This window comes from Bufo gargarizans, chromosome 10, assembly GCF_014858855.1.
Source record: "Bufo gargarizans isolate SCDJY-AF-19 chromosome 10, ASM1485885v1, whole genome shotgun sequence".
NCBI classification, from domain to species: Eukaryota; Metazoa; Chordata; class Amphibia; order Anura; family Bufonidae; genus Bufo; species Bufo gargarizans.
The window spans coordinates 19417437-19437458 of record NC_058089.1 but is presented as its reverse complement, the minus strand read 5'-3'; the positions used below and the strand labels follow the sequence as shown (position 1 = coordinate 19437458).

Here is a 20022-nt window from a genome sequence, read left to right as displayed (position 1 = left end):
CTGTAATCTCGTGTTTGCGCAGTTGATCCCAGGAGGCATTCCCTGCAGCGATCTGCACTGTGCAAGTGCCGGCTGATTTCTTTCTCCTCCTGGAACAGAAATCTCTGCTTCACTTCTAGATCAGCAAATCTGAGAGTCTCTCTTCCGGGAGGAAAACGGAGGTCTCTTGAGATCAACTGTGCATGTGTTGATGTAGTCTCACCAGTAGAAGCAGATTTCAGACCAAGGTATTTAATCAGGCTATGAGAGGGAGGAGGGAGGTAAGGCACGGCTCTGAGGGGCTAGGCCAGCCTCTCGGCGCTCCTAGCCCCCTAATTTGCATAAGAATAACCTTTTTTTTCTGCAACCGCACATAAGATTGCAGTAATAGAGGACTCTCTGCACTATACCTGGTTTAAAGGGGTTATCCCATCTTAGACCATGGGGGCATATCGCTAGGATATGCCCCCCATTGTCTGATGCGTGCGGGTCCCACCGCTGGGACCTGCACCTACAAGGAGAACAGAGGGGAGAAACTTGAGGCGAGCGCACTGCGCATGCGCAGCCGCCCTCCATTCATTTCTATGGAGCCGTCGAAAATAGCCGAGCGCTGGCTCGGCTATTTCCGTCGGCCACATAGAAATGAATAGGACAATGGGGGCATATCCTAGCGATATGCCCCCATTGTCTAAGACGGGATAACCCCTTTAATAGAGCTGATCATGGAGACAGGTAATTTAGTTTGCAGTGCAACCGTGGTTTCACCTGGAACCTAAATGATCAACCTAAAATTTTATTCGATGTATGCTACAGCCGCCCCACCAGAAACACCCGGTTTCCCCCTACCCTGAGACCTCATGAAAAGGATAGCTGAGAAAAGTCTGTCCAAAAATAGACCTCTCTTTCAACTAATTGAGAATGGATATACGTCTGTACCTTGGCATCTAGCTCCATAATATGAGACACTTTGTTCCAGCCAAAGCCCAGGAAGCGCTGGTCGTATTCAGGACAGTCTCGTCGGACAACTACATAGGGTTCAAAGTTTGGTGCCCAATCAACACGGTATGAAGTAGTTGCTGTTCTCCACTTGGCATAGTTGGTTGGAGCGTGTCCCTTCTCCCACACGTGGTATCTAAGAGAAAGCACAGGAATACTTATAATCACAAAGTAACGACAGAGCCACGAGAAGAACGATTAGATACATGTGAACGAATGAATAGTAGCCTGCATGCCGGAGATCGTTACGGTCTTGGCTAATCCAATGACCATATTACAACGTTATATACATCTACAATCTAATCTGGGAAAATGGTGACCCTCCCCCCAGATTAGAAGAGATTTATTCTGACCAGCAGGTGGCGGCATCCCACAGTGAAGCATAAATCAAGACTGGAACCTCTCTGGGGGTATATACTACTAGGGGAGCATGTAGCAGAGTTGTTTCCTAGGGGTGTGAAAATACAAAATTATATGTAATGTGAGGACCTTGAGTGAAGTCAAAAGTTGGCATTCATGGACCCATAATATAATAGGTGTTGCCCACCACATGTAGTGGATTCTCCCCATGAATGTCAACCCTTCAATGTGTACAGGTGAAATCCGCATGCACGGTGGATATTGCTAATGGATTACAAGGTTACATTTCCGTAAATGAAAATGACCAGACCAAGGTCAGTTTCTATGATCGCGTAAACCGCTTTAGATTTTTGTGTAGGAATCTAGTACGGAGTTCAGCAAAATGGGACATAAGCTATGACCTCATTCTACTCTTACCTGAAGGTGTAGAGTGCCCCCATATCCAGCATGGAGAGCAGCTCTGCTTTGGATTTGGGGAAGGACAGGCGATAACGTAGCGTTTCAAAGGCTGGAACTATTAGCGCTTTCTGAGTGTTGGCCATATCTTCCTGTATTATGGACTTCCTATGGGCAGGAAGAAAAAAAAGAAGAAATAAGACCAGAAAAGTTTTCTGCCAATGTATAGATCACGATGCTGCGTGATTGAATCTGCTACAGTCCAAGACTCCTTAGTAACGGGTGACATTTCTGTGGTCTGGTCAAAAATTCTATGAACTGCCTATATAGCTGTGCAATTCAGATTCCTCCAAAGAAGGATGTTCGCTTTGCAGCGGTAAATGTAGATCCAGAACTTTACTGAGATTTCGAATTCTGCAGTCTGAAGCCAATTCCAGCTACACATTGCAGTTTCTTCGCAAAGATGAACAACAGATCACAGCACGTTCCAAATCAGACAAGTTTCTACTTACTCATAGGATCTGTAACTCTCACTAAATTCCCTAACACTGGTGGACTCAAGCCATCGTGTTTGTACAGCGCTGCGAAATATGTTAGCGCAATACAAGTGCCTAAAATCCATGCATTACAAGAATGGCCATTAACTTCTAAAGCAGGGATGCTCAACCTGCAGCCCCTTCAGCTGTTGTAAAACTACAACTCCCATCATGCTCGGCTGTAGGCTGATAGCTGTACGCTTTCTAGGCATGCTGGGAGTTGTAGTTTTGCAACAGCTGGAGGGCAGGTTGAGCATCCCTGGTAAAGAGCTGGAATCACATTTGGCAGTGTTGCTCTCGTATTAAAGCGGTTGTCTTGTGTAATGAATCCACCCCTTAAGGCTTATTGCACACGAACGTGTGCGCTCCGTGGCAGTATTGTGGACCCGCAATACACGGGCACCGTTCCGTGTGCATTCCGCATAACAGATGCGGACCCATTCACTTCGATGGGTCCACAAATCCGGAGATGCGGAATGTGCAGCACGGAGTGCTTCCGTGGGGTTTCGGCCCGTACTTCCGTTCTGCAAAAAGATAGAAAATGTTCTATCTTTTTGCAGAACGGCCGGAACGTGGACCCATTAAAGTGAATGGGACCACGATCTGCTGCGGCTGCCCTACGGTGGGTGTTTGTGCATTGCCGGCCGCAGCCGCGGGCTTTCAGAGCATGATGTGACTTGTAGTTTCTCAAGAGCGGGACATCAACAGGTTTTGAAACATTAAGGCCTCATGCACACGACAGTATTTTTTCACGGTCCGCAAAAACGGGGTCCGTAGGTCCGTGATCCGTGACAGTTTTTTCGTCCGTGGGTCTTCCTTGATTTTTGGAGGATCCACAGACATGAAAAAAAGTTGTTTTGGTGTCCGCCTGGCCGTGCGGAGCCAAACGGATCTGTCCTGAATTACAATGCAAGTCAATGGGGACGGATCCGTTTGACGTTGACACAATATGGTGCAATTGCAAACGGATCCGTCCCCATTGACTTTTAATGTAAAGTCAGGAGTCCCTTTTATACCATCGGATCGGAGTTTTCTCCAATCCGATGGTATATTTTAACTTGAAGCGTCCCTATCACCATGGGAACGCCTCTATGTTAGAATATACTGTCGGATATGAGTTACATCGTGAAACTCAGATCCGACAGTATATTCTAACAGAGGCGTTCCCATGGTGATAGGGACGCTTCATGTTAGAATATACTGTCGGATATGAGTTACATCGTGAAACTCAGATCCGACAGTATATTCTAACAGAGGCGTTCCCATGGTGATGGGGACGCTTCTGGTTAGAATATACTAAAAGAACTGTGTACATGACTGCCCCCTGCTGCCTGGCAGGTGCTGCCAGGCAGCAGGGGGCAGACCCCCCCCCCCCCTCCAGTTAACTCATTGGTGGCCAGTGGGCCCCCCTCCCTCCCCTGTAGTTAACTCGTTGGTGGCCAGCCCCCCCCCCCTCCCCCCCCTGTAGTTAACTCGTTGGTGGCTGGTGGGCCCTCTCCCCTCCCTCCCCTTCCTAATTAAAATCTCCCCCCTCCCCCTATCATTGGTGGCAGTGGAGAGTACCGATCGGAGTCCCAGTTTAATTGCTGGGGCTCCGATCGGTAACCATGGCAACTGCAGTCCCGGTTGCCATGGTTACTTAGCAATTTGTAGAAGCATTATACTTACCTGCGAGCTGCGATGTCTGTGTCCGGCCGGGAGCTCCTCCTACTGGTAAGTGACAGATCATTAAGCAATGCGCCGCACAGACCTGTCACTTACCAGTAGGAGGAGCTCCCGGCCGGACACAGACATCGCAGCTCGCAGGTAAGTATGATGCTTCTACAAATTGCTAAGTAACCATGGCAACCGGGACTGCAGTAGCGTCCTGGTTGCCATGGTTACCGACCGGAGCCCCAACGATTAAACTGGGACTCCGATCGGTACTCTCCACTGCCACCAATGATAGGGGGGGAGATTTTAATTAGGAGGGGAGAGGGCCCACTGGCTACCAACGAGTTAACTACAGGGGAGGGAGGGGGGGGGGGGGGCTGGCCACCCACGAGTTGACTACAGGGGGGGGGGGGGGTGTCGTCTGCCAGGCAGCAGGGGGCAGTCATGTACACAGTTCTTTTAGTATATTATAACCTGAAGCGTCCCCATCACTATGGGAACGCCTCTGTGTTAGAATATACTGTCGGATCTGAGTTTTCACGGAGTGAAAACTCAGCTCTGAAAAAGCTTTTATGCAGACGGTCGTGTGCATGAGGCCTAACTAAAATGGTTTACTTAACTTTAAAGGCAAAAGGTTGTCCCATCACACACATTTATGGCATATTGACTGGTGGGGTTCTGACTACTTCGACCATCACAAAACTTTGGAAATGTGTGACCAGTTAATGGAAATTATCTGCAGTTATCTTTATTACAGTGTGTGGGTGATACGAACAGCTGTTTACAGATTTACTACCACCTCTCTGCAAATACTGAGGGATATGGCACCCCATTTTGAAGACTAACGTCGGTCCCCACGGTCAGACCCCCAATGCTCATACATTTTACAGAAGCTATACAACCACATCTATAGAACTAACCTCAGGCTTTCATACAGTCCATACATGGGCAGGAAGTCTATGTCGGACAAGAAGACATATGGTGTCTGTGCGTTCCTCAGTGCCACATTGCGTAGAAGATTCACTGGGTACAGCTGCCCTTCCTTGTAGACTACATGGTAGCCAATGTTGGTCCGAGACTGCAAAACCTCAGAGGCTTGAGCATAACGCAAGAACTGCTGAGCTTCCGCGTCCGACAGGTACAGTGCCAGGCTGACTGGACCTTCCCAGTGTCTGCAGATCAACTCCAGCATCTGCAGTCTGAAAAATACTAATATTAAGTACCCATTCTACAAAGCAACGTGCGGTCAATGCTGCGAACCACACCAACCTGTCCATAGATAGCTGTGCCACCAGTGTAACATCCGTGGGATCTTCCGGTAATGTTTCTTGCGGGAGAAAGGAAAGGTGAACACGGTGAGATGCAAGACGTTCTCTGCGGAAGTCATAGCAGACATCTTCCTCATCCAGCTGTTCCAAGGCCTCCTGTGAGCAATGTAAGAAGATGTCCTCATGCTATATCCTTACAGTCTGAACATTTAGGTTGGAGCAGAGCTGAGTTTGCCATTAGGATGCATTAATACAGCACCACGTCTGTCCACAGTTTGTATGTGGTACTGCACCTCAATGGAGCTCCACCTGTGGCTCCATTCATACCAGCAAACGGGAACGCATTCTTGTGATCGGTGGGGGTCCCAGCAGTCAGACCTCTACCAATCAGATGCTTATCCTCCAGCCTGTGGATAATTTACCTGCTATTCATTGTAAATGGCCCCAGTAATTAAAGGGCTTTCCAGGAATATAGATTCAGGAGGACAGGCCATCGATATGCGTCCCCTGGTGTTTTGACCCCTATCAGTTAGTAGGACAAAGGGGCCAGGGCCTTTTCTGAGCGCAGTGCAGCCCATTCAGTGCCGCAACTGTACACGCACCTGAGGATGATATAATCATCTCACAATTTACCCGCTGAAATGTCCATGTTCACAGTTTGTACATCCTTCAATGTACGGTAAATCTCTGCTTGATAGGGATTATCATGCACACTTCTGGGGGCAGTAAAGTCATGGGTTCCTGGAACCTCGCAGCAGGTAAACCACATGAAGCTCAGTCACAGAGACAACGTGGGAGCGAGGAGCGCAGTGTCATAAAACAGACGTGAATCTCTCCTGCGGCCGCACCGCCCTCACCTCATGCTCTTTGTCGCTCGGGCAGCCAATCAGCTCTCTGCGCAGGAGGCTCCCATCATATTCTAGAAACGTGAGATACAGAGTGCGGAACAGTTCCACATGTTTGTTCTTGACACGGAGTTTATGAGGAGAATTCCAGTGAATAACCTGCAGGCAGACGGAAACAGAAAATGGCACATTTCATAACAAGGCAGCCATGATAGTCTGATGATCTAGAACCTGAAACGTCCTAATGATGTTGGAATCGCATAAAAAGAATTTTATTATACATTGAAAAAAAAAAATCTTCATACAGGATTTCATTGAGGCAGGACTTGATTATACACGTCTAGTCATGTCAGCAGGGATAAGTAGTGTAATATACCTTTAAAGCAAAGCTCTACCCCTCTAACATTAGGAAGGGCAGGATATTACTGGCTGCAGTGCACATGTCCGGCTGGCCTTCTCCAGCATAAACTCTGCCTTAATCTTGGGAATTAAAAGTATAGTTTCTGTTTCTATGAGTATTAAAAATGGCATTTTGTTAAACTTGCCCCCATTTTAAAGGGGTATGTATGTTTCAGCAAATAAAAGTAACAACTTTCTAATATGCTTTCTGTAACAATTCCACTACACTGTCAAGATCTCTGCTTGCTGTAATTTTATAGGAACCTTCAGTGTTTATTCCCTACAGATAAAGATCTGTCCTGGTCATTTGATGATGACCTAGGTGTTATGGTGGGTTTAGACAGGGTGAGGAGCAGCTGATTATCGGAAACAAAGCTATCTTTCCCAACAGTCGGCTGCTCGCTCAGTGGAGGTGAAGCGTTGCATTTACGCGCAGCAATCACCTCCACAGTATAAGAACAAGTGATCGCTGCTGCCATCGTGCGTCCTCACACAGCGGCATTGTCTCTGGGGATGTTTCAGAATCTGTTTCCCAGAAATGATAATTTACTTGCCTGCATGAACAACATTTTTACGTGATGAATGAGCCCATTGTAAAGAGCAGGGGCGGATTGGCAATGTACCTTACTGGGAAATTTCTATTACTGAGAACATTGTAGCCACCACTGCTCTGCTTAGGAGTCCCCTGCCTGACTCCATATATGGCTATTTCCATTACCATTCTAAAAGAGCTTGAGGATATCCCTGTATATTTAACATTTTTCCTGTCTCTACTTTTAAACTGTTACCAGTGGGGTTCGAACTCACACACTCCTGCTTGATAACAGCAAAAGTCTAATTTATTTATATATATTGCAATTTATTTTGTTCCCTTATATTTTGGTAATTAAAGTGAACTCCTGGGGTAAATCTTGCATATGGAAAACCAGCACCTTATCAGTATACTACAGAGTACACTGCTATGGTAGAAGAGAATTTCCTTAACTATTCCTGTACAATGATCTTTATACCAGTACATTTTAGAAAAAGTCTATCGGCCTGTCACAGTGTGCGCTGTAGCACACCTGCAGCAGTCTTCTACACAAAACTCATGAGTTCAAGTCCTGGGGTAGCAGCAAAAGACTGATTTATTTAGTAATCACTCAAATGCTATAGCTATATATATATAGTACAGACCAAAAGTTTGGACACACCTTCTCATTCAAGGAGTTTTCTTTATTTTCATGACTATGAAAATTGTAGATTCACACTGAAGGCATCAAAACTATGAATTAACACATGTGGAATTATATACATAACAAAAAAGTGTGAAACGACTGAAAATATGTCATATTCTAGGTTCTTCAAAGTAGCCACCTTTTGCTTTGATTACTGCTTTGCACACTCTTGGCATTCTCTTGATGAGCTTCAAGAGTTAGTCACCTGAAATGGTCTTCCAACAGTCTTGAAGGAGTTCCCAGAGATGCTTAGCACTTGTTGGCCCTTTTGCCTTCACGCTGCGGTCCAGCTCACCCCAAACCATCTTGATTGGGTTCAGGTCCGGTGACTGTGGAGGCCAGGTCATCTGGCGCAGCACCCCATCACTCTCCTTCATGGTCAAATAGCCCTTACACAGCCTGGAGGTGTGTTTGGGGTCATTGTCCTGTTGAAAAATAAATGATGGTCCAACTAAACGCAAACCGGATGGAATAGCATGCAGCTGCAAGATGCTGTGGTAGCCATGCTGGTTCAGTATGCCTTCAATTTTGAATAAATCCCCAACAGTGTCACCAGCAAAGCCCCCCCACACCATCACACCTCCTCCTCCATGCTTCACGGTGGGAACCAGGCATGTAGAGTCCATTCGTTCACCTTTACTGCGTCGCACAAAGACATGGTGGTTGGAACCAAAGATCTCAAATTTGGACTCATCAGACCAAAGCACAAATTTCCACTGGTCTAATGTCCATTCATTGTGTTCTTTAGCCCAAACAAGTCTCTTCTGCTTGTTGCCTGTCCTTAGCAGTGGTTTCCTAGCAGACATCCTACCATGAAGGCCTGATTCACACAGTCTCCTCTTAACAGTTGTTCTAGAGATGTGTCTGCTGCTAGAACTCTGTGTGGCATTGACCTGGTCTCTAATCTGAGCTGCTGTTAACCTGCGATTTCTGAGGCTGGTGACTCGGATAAACTTATCCTCCGCAGCAGAGGTGACTCTTGGTCTTCCTTTCCTGGGGCGGTCCACATGTGAGCCAGTTTCTTTGTAGCGCTTGATGGTTTTTGTGACTGCACTTGGGGACACTTTCAAAGTTTTCCCAATTTTTCGGACTGACTGACCTTCATTTCTTAAAGTAATGATGGCCACTCGTTTTTCTTTACTTAGAATTTGTATTATGGCAAGAAAAAAGCAGCTAACAGTCTATTCAGTAGGACTATCAGCTGTGTATCCACCTGACTTCTCCACAACGCAACTGATGGTCCCAACCCCATTTATAAGGCAAGAAATCCCACTGATTAAACCTGACAGGGCACACCTGTGAAGTGAAAACCATTTCAGGTGACTACCTCTTGAAGCTCATCAAGAGAATGCAAAGCAGTAATCAAAGCAAAAGGTGACTACTTTGAAGAACCTAGAATATGACATATTTTCAGTTGTTTCACACTTTTTTGTTATGTATATAATTCCACATGTGTTAATTCATAGTTTTGATGCCTATTTGGCTTTTGGGTGAAATTTCAGGATGAACCTAAAATGCAGTCTAACCTTTACAGGTGAACTTAATGTGACTTTCTCTAAACTTTTGAATGCACATGTCCAACTTGTCAGTAAGTTTTGCACAACTTGCTGTTCTCTAACAAGGAGCTTAATGGCAAAATTCACAACAGGTGTTCTCCTAGTTTAATTAGAATTGGTATTTAAACAGTCCTCCTCATCATGCTGTTCATATTTTGACATCATGAGACCAAGAAGACACCTAACAATTGATCCACAGTACCTCGCCTTTGCGAGGCTTCAAGCAGGATGTTCTCAGACGGAAGTGGCCACTGGGCTTAGAGTGTCACAGAGTGTCACCAGGAGGTTGTATCAGAGATGATCATAGCATCTAAGGAGCTAGTGAAGCAGCGCTGTCTTGCCGAGTCTTTGCTGTGACCACTGTTGTATAGCACAGCAACCATCTCAGGCAGACAGCTAAAGCAGGCGCCATTTATATACGGTGACTCGCAGCATCCTATAGAACTAGAAAGTGGTTACAAACTGAATCTCCATCCTTGAACACCATGTTGTTTTAGATCCCAAATTCTACACGGTTTAATTTCTTAATATAGCTTTATAGCTGTCGGAGTCTGGCTAGATGTGAAGTTACATGATAACATTATGACTGCCTAAAGCCACCACTAGGGGGAGCTCACTTCATATGGATTCATTATATATATACACACACACATATTTATAGCAGCGTATTGTAACATGGAATATAAGGTGGGGCATTTATAAAGTGATTTACGCCACTATTGTGGCATCAAAAAGCAGCAAATTATGGCGCAGGCCACATTTGTGCCATAACTTGTGACTTTGAGCTTCTTGACACTTTTCTAAAGTAGTAAGAAAAGGGGTGGGGCTTAGTGGGAGGGAGGAGTCTATGGTGTCCTGTCCGATTTACAATAAAGTGTGCCAGGAACGCAAGTTATATCACAAGCCTACGCAGTATCGGACTGGGGTTCCTTGGGCTCACGAGAGGAAACATATTCTCAAGGTCCAAGAGCAATATCATCAATAAGCTCTAATAGGTTTTGAATAAAAGAAACAGACCCTAGTGGCGGGCTCTAAAGGCAGCTCCAAATATATTTTTCTCCTGGACTTTTGGGGCCACCGGGTGACCCTGAGCTGGCGTAGCTTTGAGTTTCTTGTGCACAGAATGGCAAAGATGCAACTAATTTATCAGAAATGGTAGTCTTACCTTCAGATCAGCCAGTTCACTGTAGCACTGCTCAGAGCGCGTGTGATCAGAAAGCTGCACGTTCCAGTAACAGGGGAGCTCGTATACCAGGGACGGCGAGCTCTTTATAACCGCATTGAATATATCCTAAATAGAAAGCGACAATAATCATCCTCTATTCATATAATATTAAGCAATTTATGACGTCCTGCAAATATCCCCAGCCTCACCTGATCAGCAAGTGAAGTGCTCAACATATTCATCAGTTCCCTCTCAGCGGTCAGACGCCACGTCTCCTCCCAGCCAATCTGACGCAGTTTGTCCAGAAGAAGTAGGATGACCCCTGGAGGAAGAGGTCACCAATCAGACACCATGGTGCATAATGGCGAGCTGGTATTGTGTCCAGTGTCACGGCTGGATTTACTAACCTGTATTGAATCCACGGCCTAAAGCTGGCCAAGGCTTATGGTTCTTCCACAGGTTCCCCAGGTACCAGTCACTCTGATTCTCCACCAGGCCCAGAACTTGCTCACCTGAAATGAGAGCAATGCGTACATCCAATTTGGGAGAAGGGAGAAAAATGGGCACTCATGTAAACAAAGGGCAATGGCCACAGTCTGGATTACCTGTGAATTTCCTGAATATTGCCCAAAGCTCCGCTATGTCTGTAGCAAAGGTTATGTCAGTGTCCAGGACTATGACCTTTGACAGGTCGGAGGGCAGTGCTTTAGTCAGCGTAAGCTTCATCAGGCCGTAAATCCCAGAGTAATGTTTGTTTGGGATCCATGAAACTTCAGGCTGTGGGAAGAAAGAGTGTGAGAAGTAAATCACTGGTGAAGAGTACACTGGATGCTGCCATCTTGTATGAAGTACTCAAATATGCAAGCTACGGTCAATGTGACTGAGCTGCCTAAAGAAGAAAACGTCACATCCTTAGGGTACATTCACACGATTGTAAGTGTTTCGTGGTCTGGGTTGTAAGGTACCGGCCGTGTGCGTTCCGCATTTTGCAGAACGCAAACGACCAGCCCTATGATAGAAATGCCTATATTTGTCCACAGGACATGTTTTAGCTTTTTTTGTGGGGCCGCAGAACGGAACTACGGATGCAGACAACACACCGTGTGATCTCTGCATTTTTTGCGGCCCCATTGAAATGAATAGGTCCGCACCTGTTCTGTAAAATTGGGGAATGGATACGGATCCAGAAATAAGGTCCTGTTAATGGACCCTAACAGAAATATCTGCCTCCTGCGCTGTTGTATTTCCACGCAGCACATTGCATTTCTGTGCAGGTGTGACAAGTCCTCTTTAACATATTATGCAATTGCTTATAGTACAATTGCATACAACATAACTACCATCTATAGGTGGCTATCCTGTAAGTGCTGGCACTAGACAAACGTTCCTTCCTTATGGAGGAGAGCTGTTTTGTATACTTTCCCCAGAAGGCATTGCACTAAAGGCTCCACAAGGAGAATAAGTACTTTTCATGAGAAGGTAACTGCTCTGGCTCAAAAATGAGGTGTTATTTTTCCCTGCTTAGGTGTGGACCTCGATCACATTGCCTGGGGGTTGCCTTTTTGTCTCGGTCCCTTGCAGGACGGACTGGGAAAGGTTTATGGGGGGGGGCCCTTTTTTTACGGAGAGGGCCTGTGATAGATCGTAACCTTGTGCACGTTTTTGTGTGGCATGTTGCACAATTTTGTTGCACGGGTGTAGAAAGCACGCTCCTCAGGCTTTTAAAAGAAAATTGGATCAGTCATGGAGGGCCCGATCCAAAGGGGAGGTAATGGACAGTTTTGATGTCTGAATGGCTTGTCAAGGACACAGAGACAGACCACATGGCTGCTATTGAAGACAGGGGTTCAGACCAGGTTGGCTGCATCCCTTAATGGATGCTGAGAACCTGTGGAAGACTCCCTCTCCACAGGTCCTACAGACAAGGGGTGTGGTAGGGTTCACCACTAGAAGGTGCCCCAACTTAAACTGCTATGGGGTTCTTGGCAATAAAACACTTTTTCCATCTTCCCCTGGAGTGAGGTGGAGTCATACAGTTGTCCGTTTCTAGCTTTATTTACCTTGAGATCACTGGCGTTGTAGAAGCTGATCTGCAGGGATGGGACCATCCAGGTATTGAATAGGTTGCCTAAAATGCGCTGGGCAACAGAATCTGTGATCAGATGAAAATGAAGGGGGTTCCTCCTATAGAAGAAATAGAGGTACAAATAATTAACCACCAGGAATTCACCAGACCATACGCTTATATTGTGCTGCAGTGGGTGCTACTGCACCCACAGTGTCCCAAAAGGGACCAGACAGGCAATCCTGCAGCCATATGGGCCTTTTCAGCTAATCAAGATGGAAGTGGGGGAGTGATGTAATTACCATACACTCCAATAGTAATCACGGAGCATACTATGATGATTGTCTTCTAGAATCAATATAAAGGGAAACTCCAGCAGAAAGGGCCTCAGACTCCATAATAAATAATCCAAGCTGCAGCATAGTCCCTTATTGGTAAAAATGCTGTTGATGATACTGGATCTCGTAGAGAAAGATGGCTGCCAGCCCCCCCCCCCCTCCCCTTCCCCAGACTAAAAGGGGTTGTTTCATGACAGACATTACAATATGTCATCGATGTCTGATTGGTGGGGGGTCTGACCTCTGTAACTCCCGACGATGGCTAGCTTTGGGTATGATGGTTAGTGTTATGCCTAGTGCAGGGCCTTAGGAGGCGGAGAGTGACACAGGGATTCAGAGAACATCAAATCCAGAACCTGTGTCATGCCCCGCCCCGCAGGCCCTGCACTCGGCATAACACAGTTTAGAAGCTCCGTTTGTGTACTTGGTCTCTCTAAATGCAAAACCTACCTGTGAAACAGAATGGACTTCACCAAAGTCACCACATCTCTGCTACTGTTATGCCCAGCACAAACAATGGCCACATGAATGAGCTGCGAGAGATACAAAGACAGGAGGAGTTAATGAGGAGCCTCCAACGACAGTCCTATAAACCGACCATCATGGAGTGGGCCTGGAGCACTGCTGCCCATGACACTCAGAAACACCCCGGCCGTAACTGTTTGTTCCTGGAACGGTTTCCGATTTTCCTTACTGACCGATTCCACATTCTTCAGCACAGTGAATGTAACTCTCTCCATCGGTTCCTATTTACTCAAGACCAAGTAAAGAGAACCTACAGGTTTAGGACCACACTGCTGAATGAAAAAGGGTTAAGAAATGGGCATCACACGTGCCCACTACATATTCTCCAAACTGCAAAACAAAAGTGCCCATACACATACGAGCAAAGTCAACTCAACCAGCCAATTTCAGCAGCACCATCCGATTCTCCTTGACGGCCTATGTCAAGGGAAAGAAGGATTGAGCATGTTGAATTTCTACATATGGGTTCCATTTTTTTCACATGAAGGATAAGCCACTGGCAAAAAAAAGTCTGGCGGCAGCTTATTCCCCTCTCCCCACTGAGCGCGCAGGTGTATGAATTAATAACGGTCAGCCAAATGTGCGTTCAGCCAACAGCTACTGCAGGTGGATTGGCCTCTTATGGGGTTGGTCACAGGATACATGAGGTGGTGGTGCAGAGGGATAGCTGCAGGCGTCCTCAGAGGATACTCCAGCTACAATCTCTGAACCAGAATATACTCCAGCTACAATCTCTGAACCAGAATATAATGTCCTCTGTCAGCAGTTTTGTACCTAGGACACTGGCTGACCTGTTACATGTGCACTTGGCAGCTGAAGGCATCTGTGTTGGTCCCATGTTCATATGTGCCCGCATTGCTGAGAAAATGAAGTTTTAATATATGCAAATTAGACGCTAGGAGCAACAGGGGCGTTGCCATTACACCTAGCAACTCAGCAACTGCCGCACCCTCTGCAGTTTCATTGACAGGGCCAGGCAGTGAAAACGTAATCACACCTGGTCCCGTCAATCAAAATGCAGAGAGAGCAGAGCCAAGTGTAATGGCAACACTCCCATTGCTCCTAGAGGCTCATTTCCAGATATTAAAACCTCCTATGTGCCCGCTGAGAAAAATGAACATGGGACCAACACAGATGCCTTCAGCTGCCAAGTGCACATGTAACAGGTCAGCCAGTGTCATAGGTACAAAACTGCTGACAGATTTAAAAGAAAAACACTTCATTTTTAATTAAATTTTGTGCTTCTTAAATTCATAATATATTGTCAGTAATGTGTTTTTCCTGATAAAGTGCGGTTAATCCCCTGTACTGACATAAGTAAAAAAAATTCAAATTATGTTCTCCAGATGCTACCACTAGGGGGAACTGAGGACTTTACTGATTAACTAAGAGGCCCATATTTACTTCAATGGAAGCTGTATGCAGTAAGCTCATGAGCTCCACCTACTGGTGGCTGCAGGCAACAAGAATTTTATCATCCAACCCTCTCCACCAACAATCTCATGTCATTGGTCATTATTAGATGGTCCCACCACTGGGTGAAATAAGGAGCGGAGTAGGATATGTGTTGGTCAACCAAGTACTTTGGCTGTCTTTAGTCTCTGACTTGCTTAAAGGGAACCTGTCATGTGGATATTTGATTATAATTTAACTAATTATATACAATCATTAACTACTAAAAAGTGCCTTAGATGTATTCACCTACTGGTGTGACAGATGGTTACTTCATAAAATACACACAAAGATGCTGCATGCTAATGAGCTGATTTGAGTCCAGCTGCTGATTCATATGGAAACAAACTGTCAATCAGCAGCAGGTGGGCGGGGAGAGTCAGGAGCTCATGAATATTCAGGACTCATCATTATGAGCTGGAGCTTTTCAATACAAGATGTTGGCAGATTTACTGGGTCAATTAAAGAAAGTGACCCAGCATTTTGCTAAGAGAATCAGTCACTCATTTATGTTGCCCTTAGTTAGGACACCATAAAACTGGTGACAGGTTCCCTTTAAAGACATTTATGGCCAATCCCCCCTTTGAAGAATGGCGTTTCCACGACTTCTGCTGGAGCATGCACACAGATTTCTCCCTTACAGTCTATGGGAGGTACAAGAACAGTAGAGTGTACTGCATCCAAATCCATAACATCCTGCGCTGTTCTGGCGCGTATCCCACGAAAAAAGTCCAACTTAATGGAATGTGTAAATATTTAGCAGCATAGAGAACAGCTGTGGGGCCCGTGTGGTGAGAAGCTGTGGGAGACAGATACGTGGCCGGTGATTACATACAGGTCACTCACCTCACATTTCTCAGTCAGACTCCGCTGTGAACATTGACTACTGTTGTCTCCTTCGTGATCCTCGCTCCGCAGTTCTCCTAACTGCAGCCGCAGCCTCCGGTTCTCCTCCTCAGCTTCTTGGAGTTTCATCTCCAGCTCCTGCATGGAGGGTGCTCTGGGGGGAAGCTGTGGAGCCGAGGCGCCCAGGGAAGGTCCATCTAGAAGGAATATTACATGTCAGTGTGGTACACGTGTCTGATATAAGCTGGCACCTGTCATCTTTGGAGACATGAGGCCAGGTGTGCACGCTTACTTCATGGGGATAGGGGAATAAACCACTAGATTCCTCCAGTGAGAAAAAAAGGATCTGGGGATCTGGCAGGTTGGAACTGATCCTTCTTTCTCCAGATAGCTGTGATCCAGCTGAGAGTCAGTAGATCCCCATACACATTGGAAAAAGGGACTATGTTGCCAAAATTGGTGAGTTTGGACAATCTTTATCTAAGGACCTATTCATACAACAGTATTTTTGGTCCTTGTGCTATACTGCGTATGGACCCATAGAAATAAATGGTGCATGTCTGACTGTGTCTCCTGAAGTACAGACCTAGGGACCATTGGAGACAATTGTCTGCAGCCGTCACCAGTTCAGTGTCCTACATGGACCTCACTGCTATACTAAAAATTGTCCATGTGTTGTGGATAGACAGACAGAGAGATATGTGATAGATAAAGAAAGACAGATCCTTCCATATAGGGATGACTGATCGTTACTGTGATCATTCATTCCCATACAATTTGTTTGATTTCGGCAGCACACCCGGCTTACGCAGAACGATGTGCACTCGACAAATGATTTGGGCAGCCGTGTGAAAGTTGTAATCACCCAACAAACAAGAATTTGCTCATTCGTCGAGTGATCAGCGCCAATGTTACACAGGGCTGTTATCAGGAACAAGTGTTCATACAAACATTCGTCCCCAATTATTGTCCTGATTCTTGGCCTGTGTAATGTGTCAGATTTATCCTAGCGGCTGATGCTGGATGATAATTCCAACGCACCTCTAGACCGTCTTGAAAAGGCCTGTTACAACACTGGATATGCTCACTACTTGCACTGGAAGGAGTGAGGACCAGGCCCACGGTGAGGTGAGGAGTTTCAGTGTACGCCTGGGAGTGCCGTCCTATTCATTTCTCTACTTTAGGCTGTCTAGTCTAAGTTTACACCACCTATTGTGTGGCACTTACTGTCCCATCTTAAGCCTCGCCTTCTGTTCAGTTCGGTGGAAATATGGCTAATCCATTAATGAACGTGGTGTGGGGCATGTGCAGTAGTAAATCTGTCCCAATGGCACCACATCCTATAAAAACGGTCCACTAAGGCCGTGCCTATGTAACACTTACATCCCGAGTCGCCCACAGACAGATACAACCAGGTGACGATAGACAGCAGGAACAAAGTGGCAACCAGCAGCTTGGCCTTATTGCGGCACGGGCACATCATGATTCACAGCAGAGCCTTCCAGAACGGTCAGGTGGGGAAGTCCAAAATCACCGCAGGCAACATCCTAGAATCTGACAAAAAAACAGAAGAAAAAAAAGATCCAAGGTCACATGAGACGCTGAAATAATTATAAACTACCCCCCTGGACACTGGCAAACAGATGGGATCAGCATGGGTTAAATATTAAATCAAAGCTCTGCAATCAAATGTGAAAGCAAACACAATTGTCCTAGACCTGCTGGAGCATCTGCAACTTAAAGGGTAACTCACAGTGTCAGTCTACTTAAAGGGGTTGTGCTCCTGGGCAAACCTGCACCCCGGCGCTGGCTCCCGGCTCTTTTGCTCCCTGACCTCGGCTTCTCCACTGGACTCCCTGTATGTAAACTTTCTGACGCCACCGCCACCACCACATTGGTGACCTGCTCCTCCTGATGTCACATGACTGCTTGTCATAACACAAGGGGAGCAGATCACAGCTGAGGCCAGCAATTGGCTGCAGCAGCGTCAAACAAGAAGTTTATATCCGTGGAGCCCAGCAGAGCAAAAGAGCCGGGATCCAGTGCTGGGGTGCAGGTAAGTATGCTTCCCCTTTGCGAGTCTGCCCAGGTGGGAAGGTTAGCCAAACCCCCTCCCCGCAAAGGTGAACAACCCATATAATATATTTTGTGTAAATTTTCAGGTTTTATACTCCAGGGGGAGATGTTTGCCAAACCCCTCCTCCCCTCTAAAGATACACAACCCCTTTAGTAAATTTTTAGGTCTTATACTCCAGTCACAACCAAAGCGAAGTTCAAAATTCTTCTAGCTGAGGTTACGTGACCTAACAGTTCTGCTTTAGCCATGGAACGGTCACTTGAGCTCCCACAATGCCCTGCTGTTTAAACCATAAGAATTCTGAATTTAGCTTTGTATGTGAACAGAGCAGAACACTTCATGTAACTCAAAAGGAGCTTTAAATACATAATTTTACAAAAGCACTTAATAATAATATGTATAGAGCGCCACCATATTCCGCAGCGCTTTACAATTCAGAGGGTTCATGTACAAAACAACGTAACTGGCTAATATACAACTGAAACACTAGGAGTGAGGGCCCTGCTCGCAAGAGCTTACAATCCATGAATTAATATTTTATACAGATTTTAAACACTGAAATGTTGCGGTATGTCATTCCAAGGATATAGATGTTAGTCCCTGACCATCATGACCTAAGACCCATCCAGGAAGATCTCATTATCAGCCTGAATGCATCACAACAGTAATCACTGACCATTGCTCCTCTGGATTAAGATCAAAGCCATCCCAGAAAATAACTGGGATTTCAGGAGATCTGATTAACTGCACTGATGGCTCCGGTTTCAAAGTTCCCAGACATTTCTATCATGGGAAAATCTTAAAACGTAACCAGTGGTGAGAGAATAATTAGTGTAGTCCTAATGAGGTCCAAAGTAATTGCACCTCTGATGCTAAATCATGTGATCAAGGGGCAGATGCAACATGGGTTAAAGAATTCCATTGTGAACTCTGCTGTAAGGTCACATGTCTGACAACAGGGTGGAGCTAGACCGCTGTCTGTTTCCAAGGACAACCAGTAGAATTTTGAAAGTAACCATGTATCCGAATAGAGCTAAGCTGTGATTAATACCTGCGCTTCCATGACGACAGCCAAGGTTGCTTTACCCCTTAGGGCGGTGATGGCTAACCTCCGGCACTCCAGCTGTGGTGAAACTACAACTCCCAACATGTTTCATTCATTTCTATGGAGTTGTGAGAACAGCCAAGCAAGTGTGCATCTTGGGAGTTGTAGTTTTACCACGGCTGGAGTGCCGGAGGTTAGCTATCACAGCCCTAGGGATTGTTCAGAAAGGGGAAATTTCATGCCGATTTTGACACATATATATATATAATCTATTATAGAAATTTCGGGGTCATCCGCCATTGACATCAGATTCTGCTTGGTGGGGGTCAGAATGCAGACCCATCACGTCTGCACTCACGGCCATCAGCTGGCACTTTGCAACGTAGATCCAACATATGCAGGGAAAAACTAAAAAGGCCGCAACGGATCAGCACATCATGCACATGGCTGAGATTCTAGCATGTCAATTTCTGCTGCAGGTTTTCACTTCAGATTTCAACCCCTTCAATGTAGTAATGTAAAATCTGGGGCAGCAGGTGCACGTTACAGCCCCAGCCAAATCCGTGTGTGGACGTCCCCCAAAAAAGCCCCCCCAGGGCTATCCAGTAGTAATGCCTGGTACGGCATACCTTAGATAAAAAACAGCAGATGACTGCATTTTACATTGCAGTTACAAAAATATACTGGAATAAAAAATTTAAAAAAAGTATAAAATAAAAAAAAAATACATTTTTATTTTTTTTTCTTTATAAAAATAATTTCTATATAATAAAAGTCACCACACAGTAAGGAAAAAAAAAAAAACACATCAGGGTCTTGTACTTTCTATGGCAGTTTTTTTGGCATAGAAAAGTCACAAATTTTGCAACATAATTTGTGATTTTTTTTTCTCGCTTTTTCTGACACTCTCATCACTTTTCCAAAAAGTGGGTGGGTGTCTGGAGGCAGACTCAGAAAACTGGCGCATATTACACCAGAAATCTACTTCAGCTCCTGGAGTAGATTTCGTTTCTGGTGCACGGACAGCAGACGATTGGGCGGCTCTTCCTCCAGCGGGTGTTTTACTAAGACGAGTGAGTGAAGCGCCGGTCTTAGTAAATGACCCCCATAGTTTCTCATTCTAGGTGACTGGCGCTCACTTTGCCCTCAGACAATGAAGTTCATACATAAAAAACAAACCACAAATGACCAGGAAACTCCGGGGAAGAAAATCCGGAAATCCTTCACACTCCCTCATGAACCATTCTCTAGCCCGTTCTCTGCAGCTGGAGCACGGATTTCTGGCGGAGATCATCAACCCCTCG

At 45.7% G+C, this 20022-nt stretch overlaps 1 protein-coding gene across 3 annotated transcripts in view; it reads right to left on the bottom strand.

The window, feature by feature from the left end:
• Nucleotides 1-20022, bottom strand: part of LARGE2 (LARGE xylosyl- and glucuronyltransferase 2) — a 62112-nt gene that overhangs the window by 2341 nt on the left and 39749 nt on the right. For all 3 annotated transcript variants that reach the window (XM_044270656.1, XM_044270658.1, XM_044270657.1), the window contains 13 exons: nt 16980-17150; nt 15597-15793; nt 13224-13306; nt 12431-12554; nt 10976-11147; nt 10778-10882; nt 10580-10692; nt 10371-10496; nt 6046-6192; nt 5190-5344; nt 4841-5119; nt 1753-1899; nt 916-1111 (listed from right to left, as the gene is read on the bottom strand). In XM_044270656.1, the coding sequence (XP_044126591.1) occupies nt 916-1111; nt 1753-1899; nt 4841-5119; nt 5190-5344; nt 6046-6192; nt 10371-10496; nt 10580-10692; nt 10778-10882; nt 10976-11147; nt 12431-12554; nt 13224-13306; nt 15597-15793; nt 16980-17079 (1944 nt within the window). In that variant the 5' untranslated portion in view covers nt 17080-17150. The remainder of the gene's footprint in view (nt 1-915; nt 1112-1752; nt 1900-4840; nt 5120-5189; nt 5345-6045; nt 6193-10370; nt 10497-10579; nt 10693-10777; nt 10883-10975; nt 11148-12430; nt 12555-13223; nt 13307-15596; nt 15794-16979; nt 17151-20022) is intronic.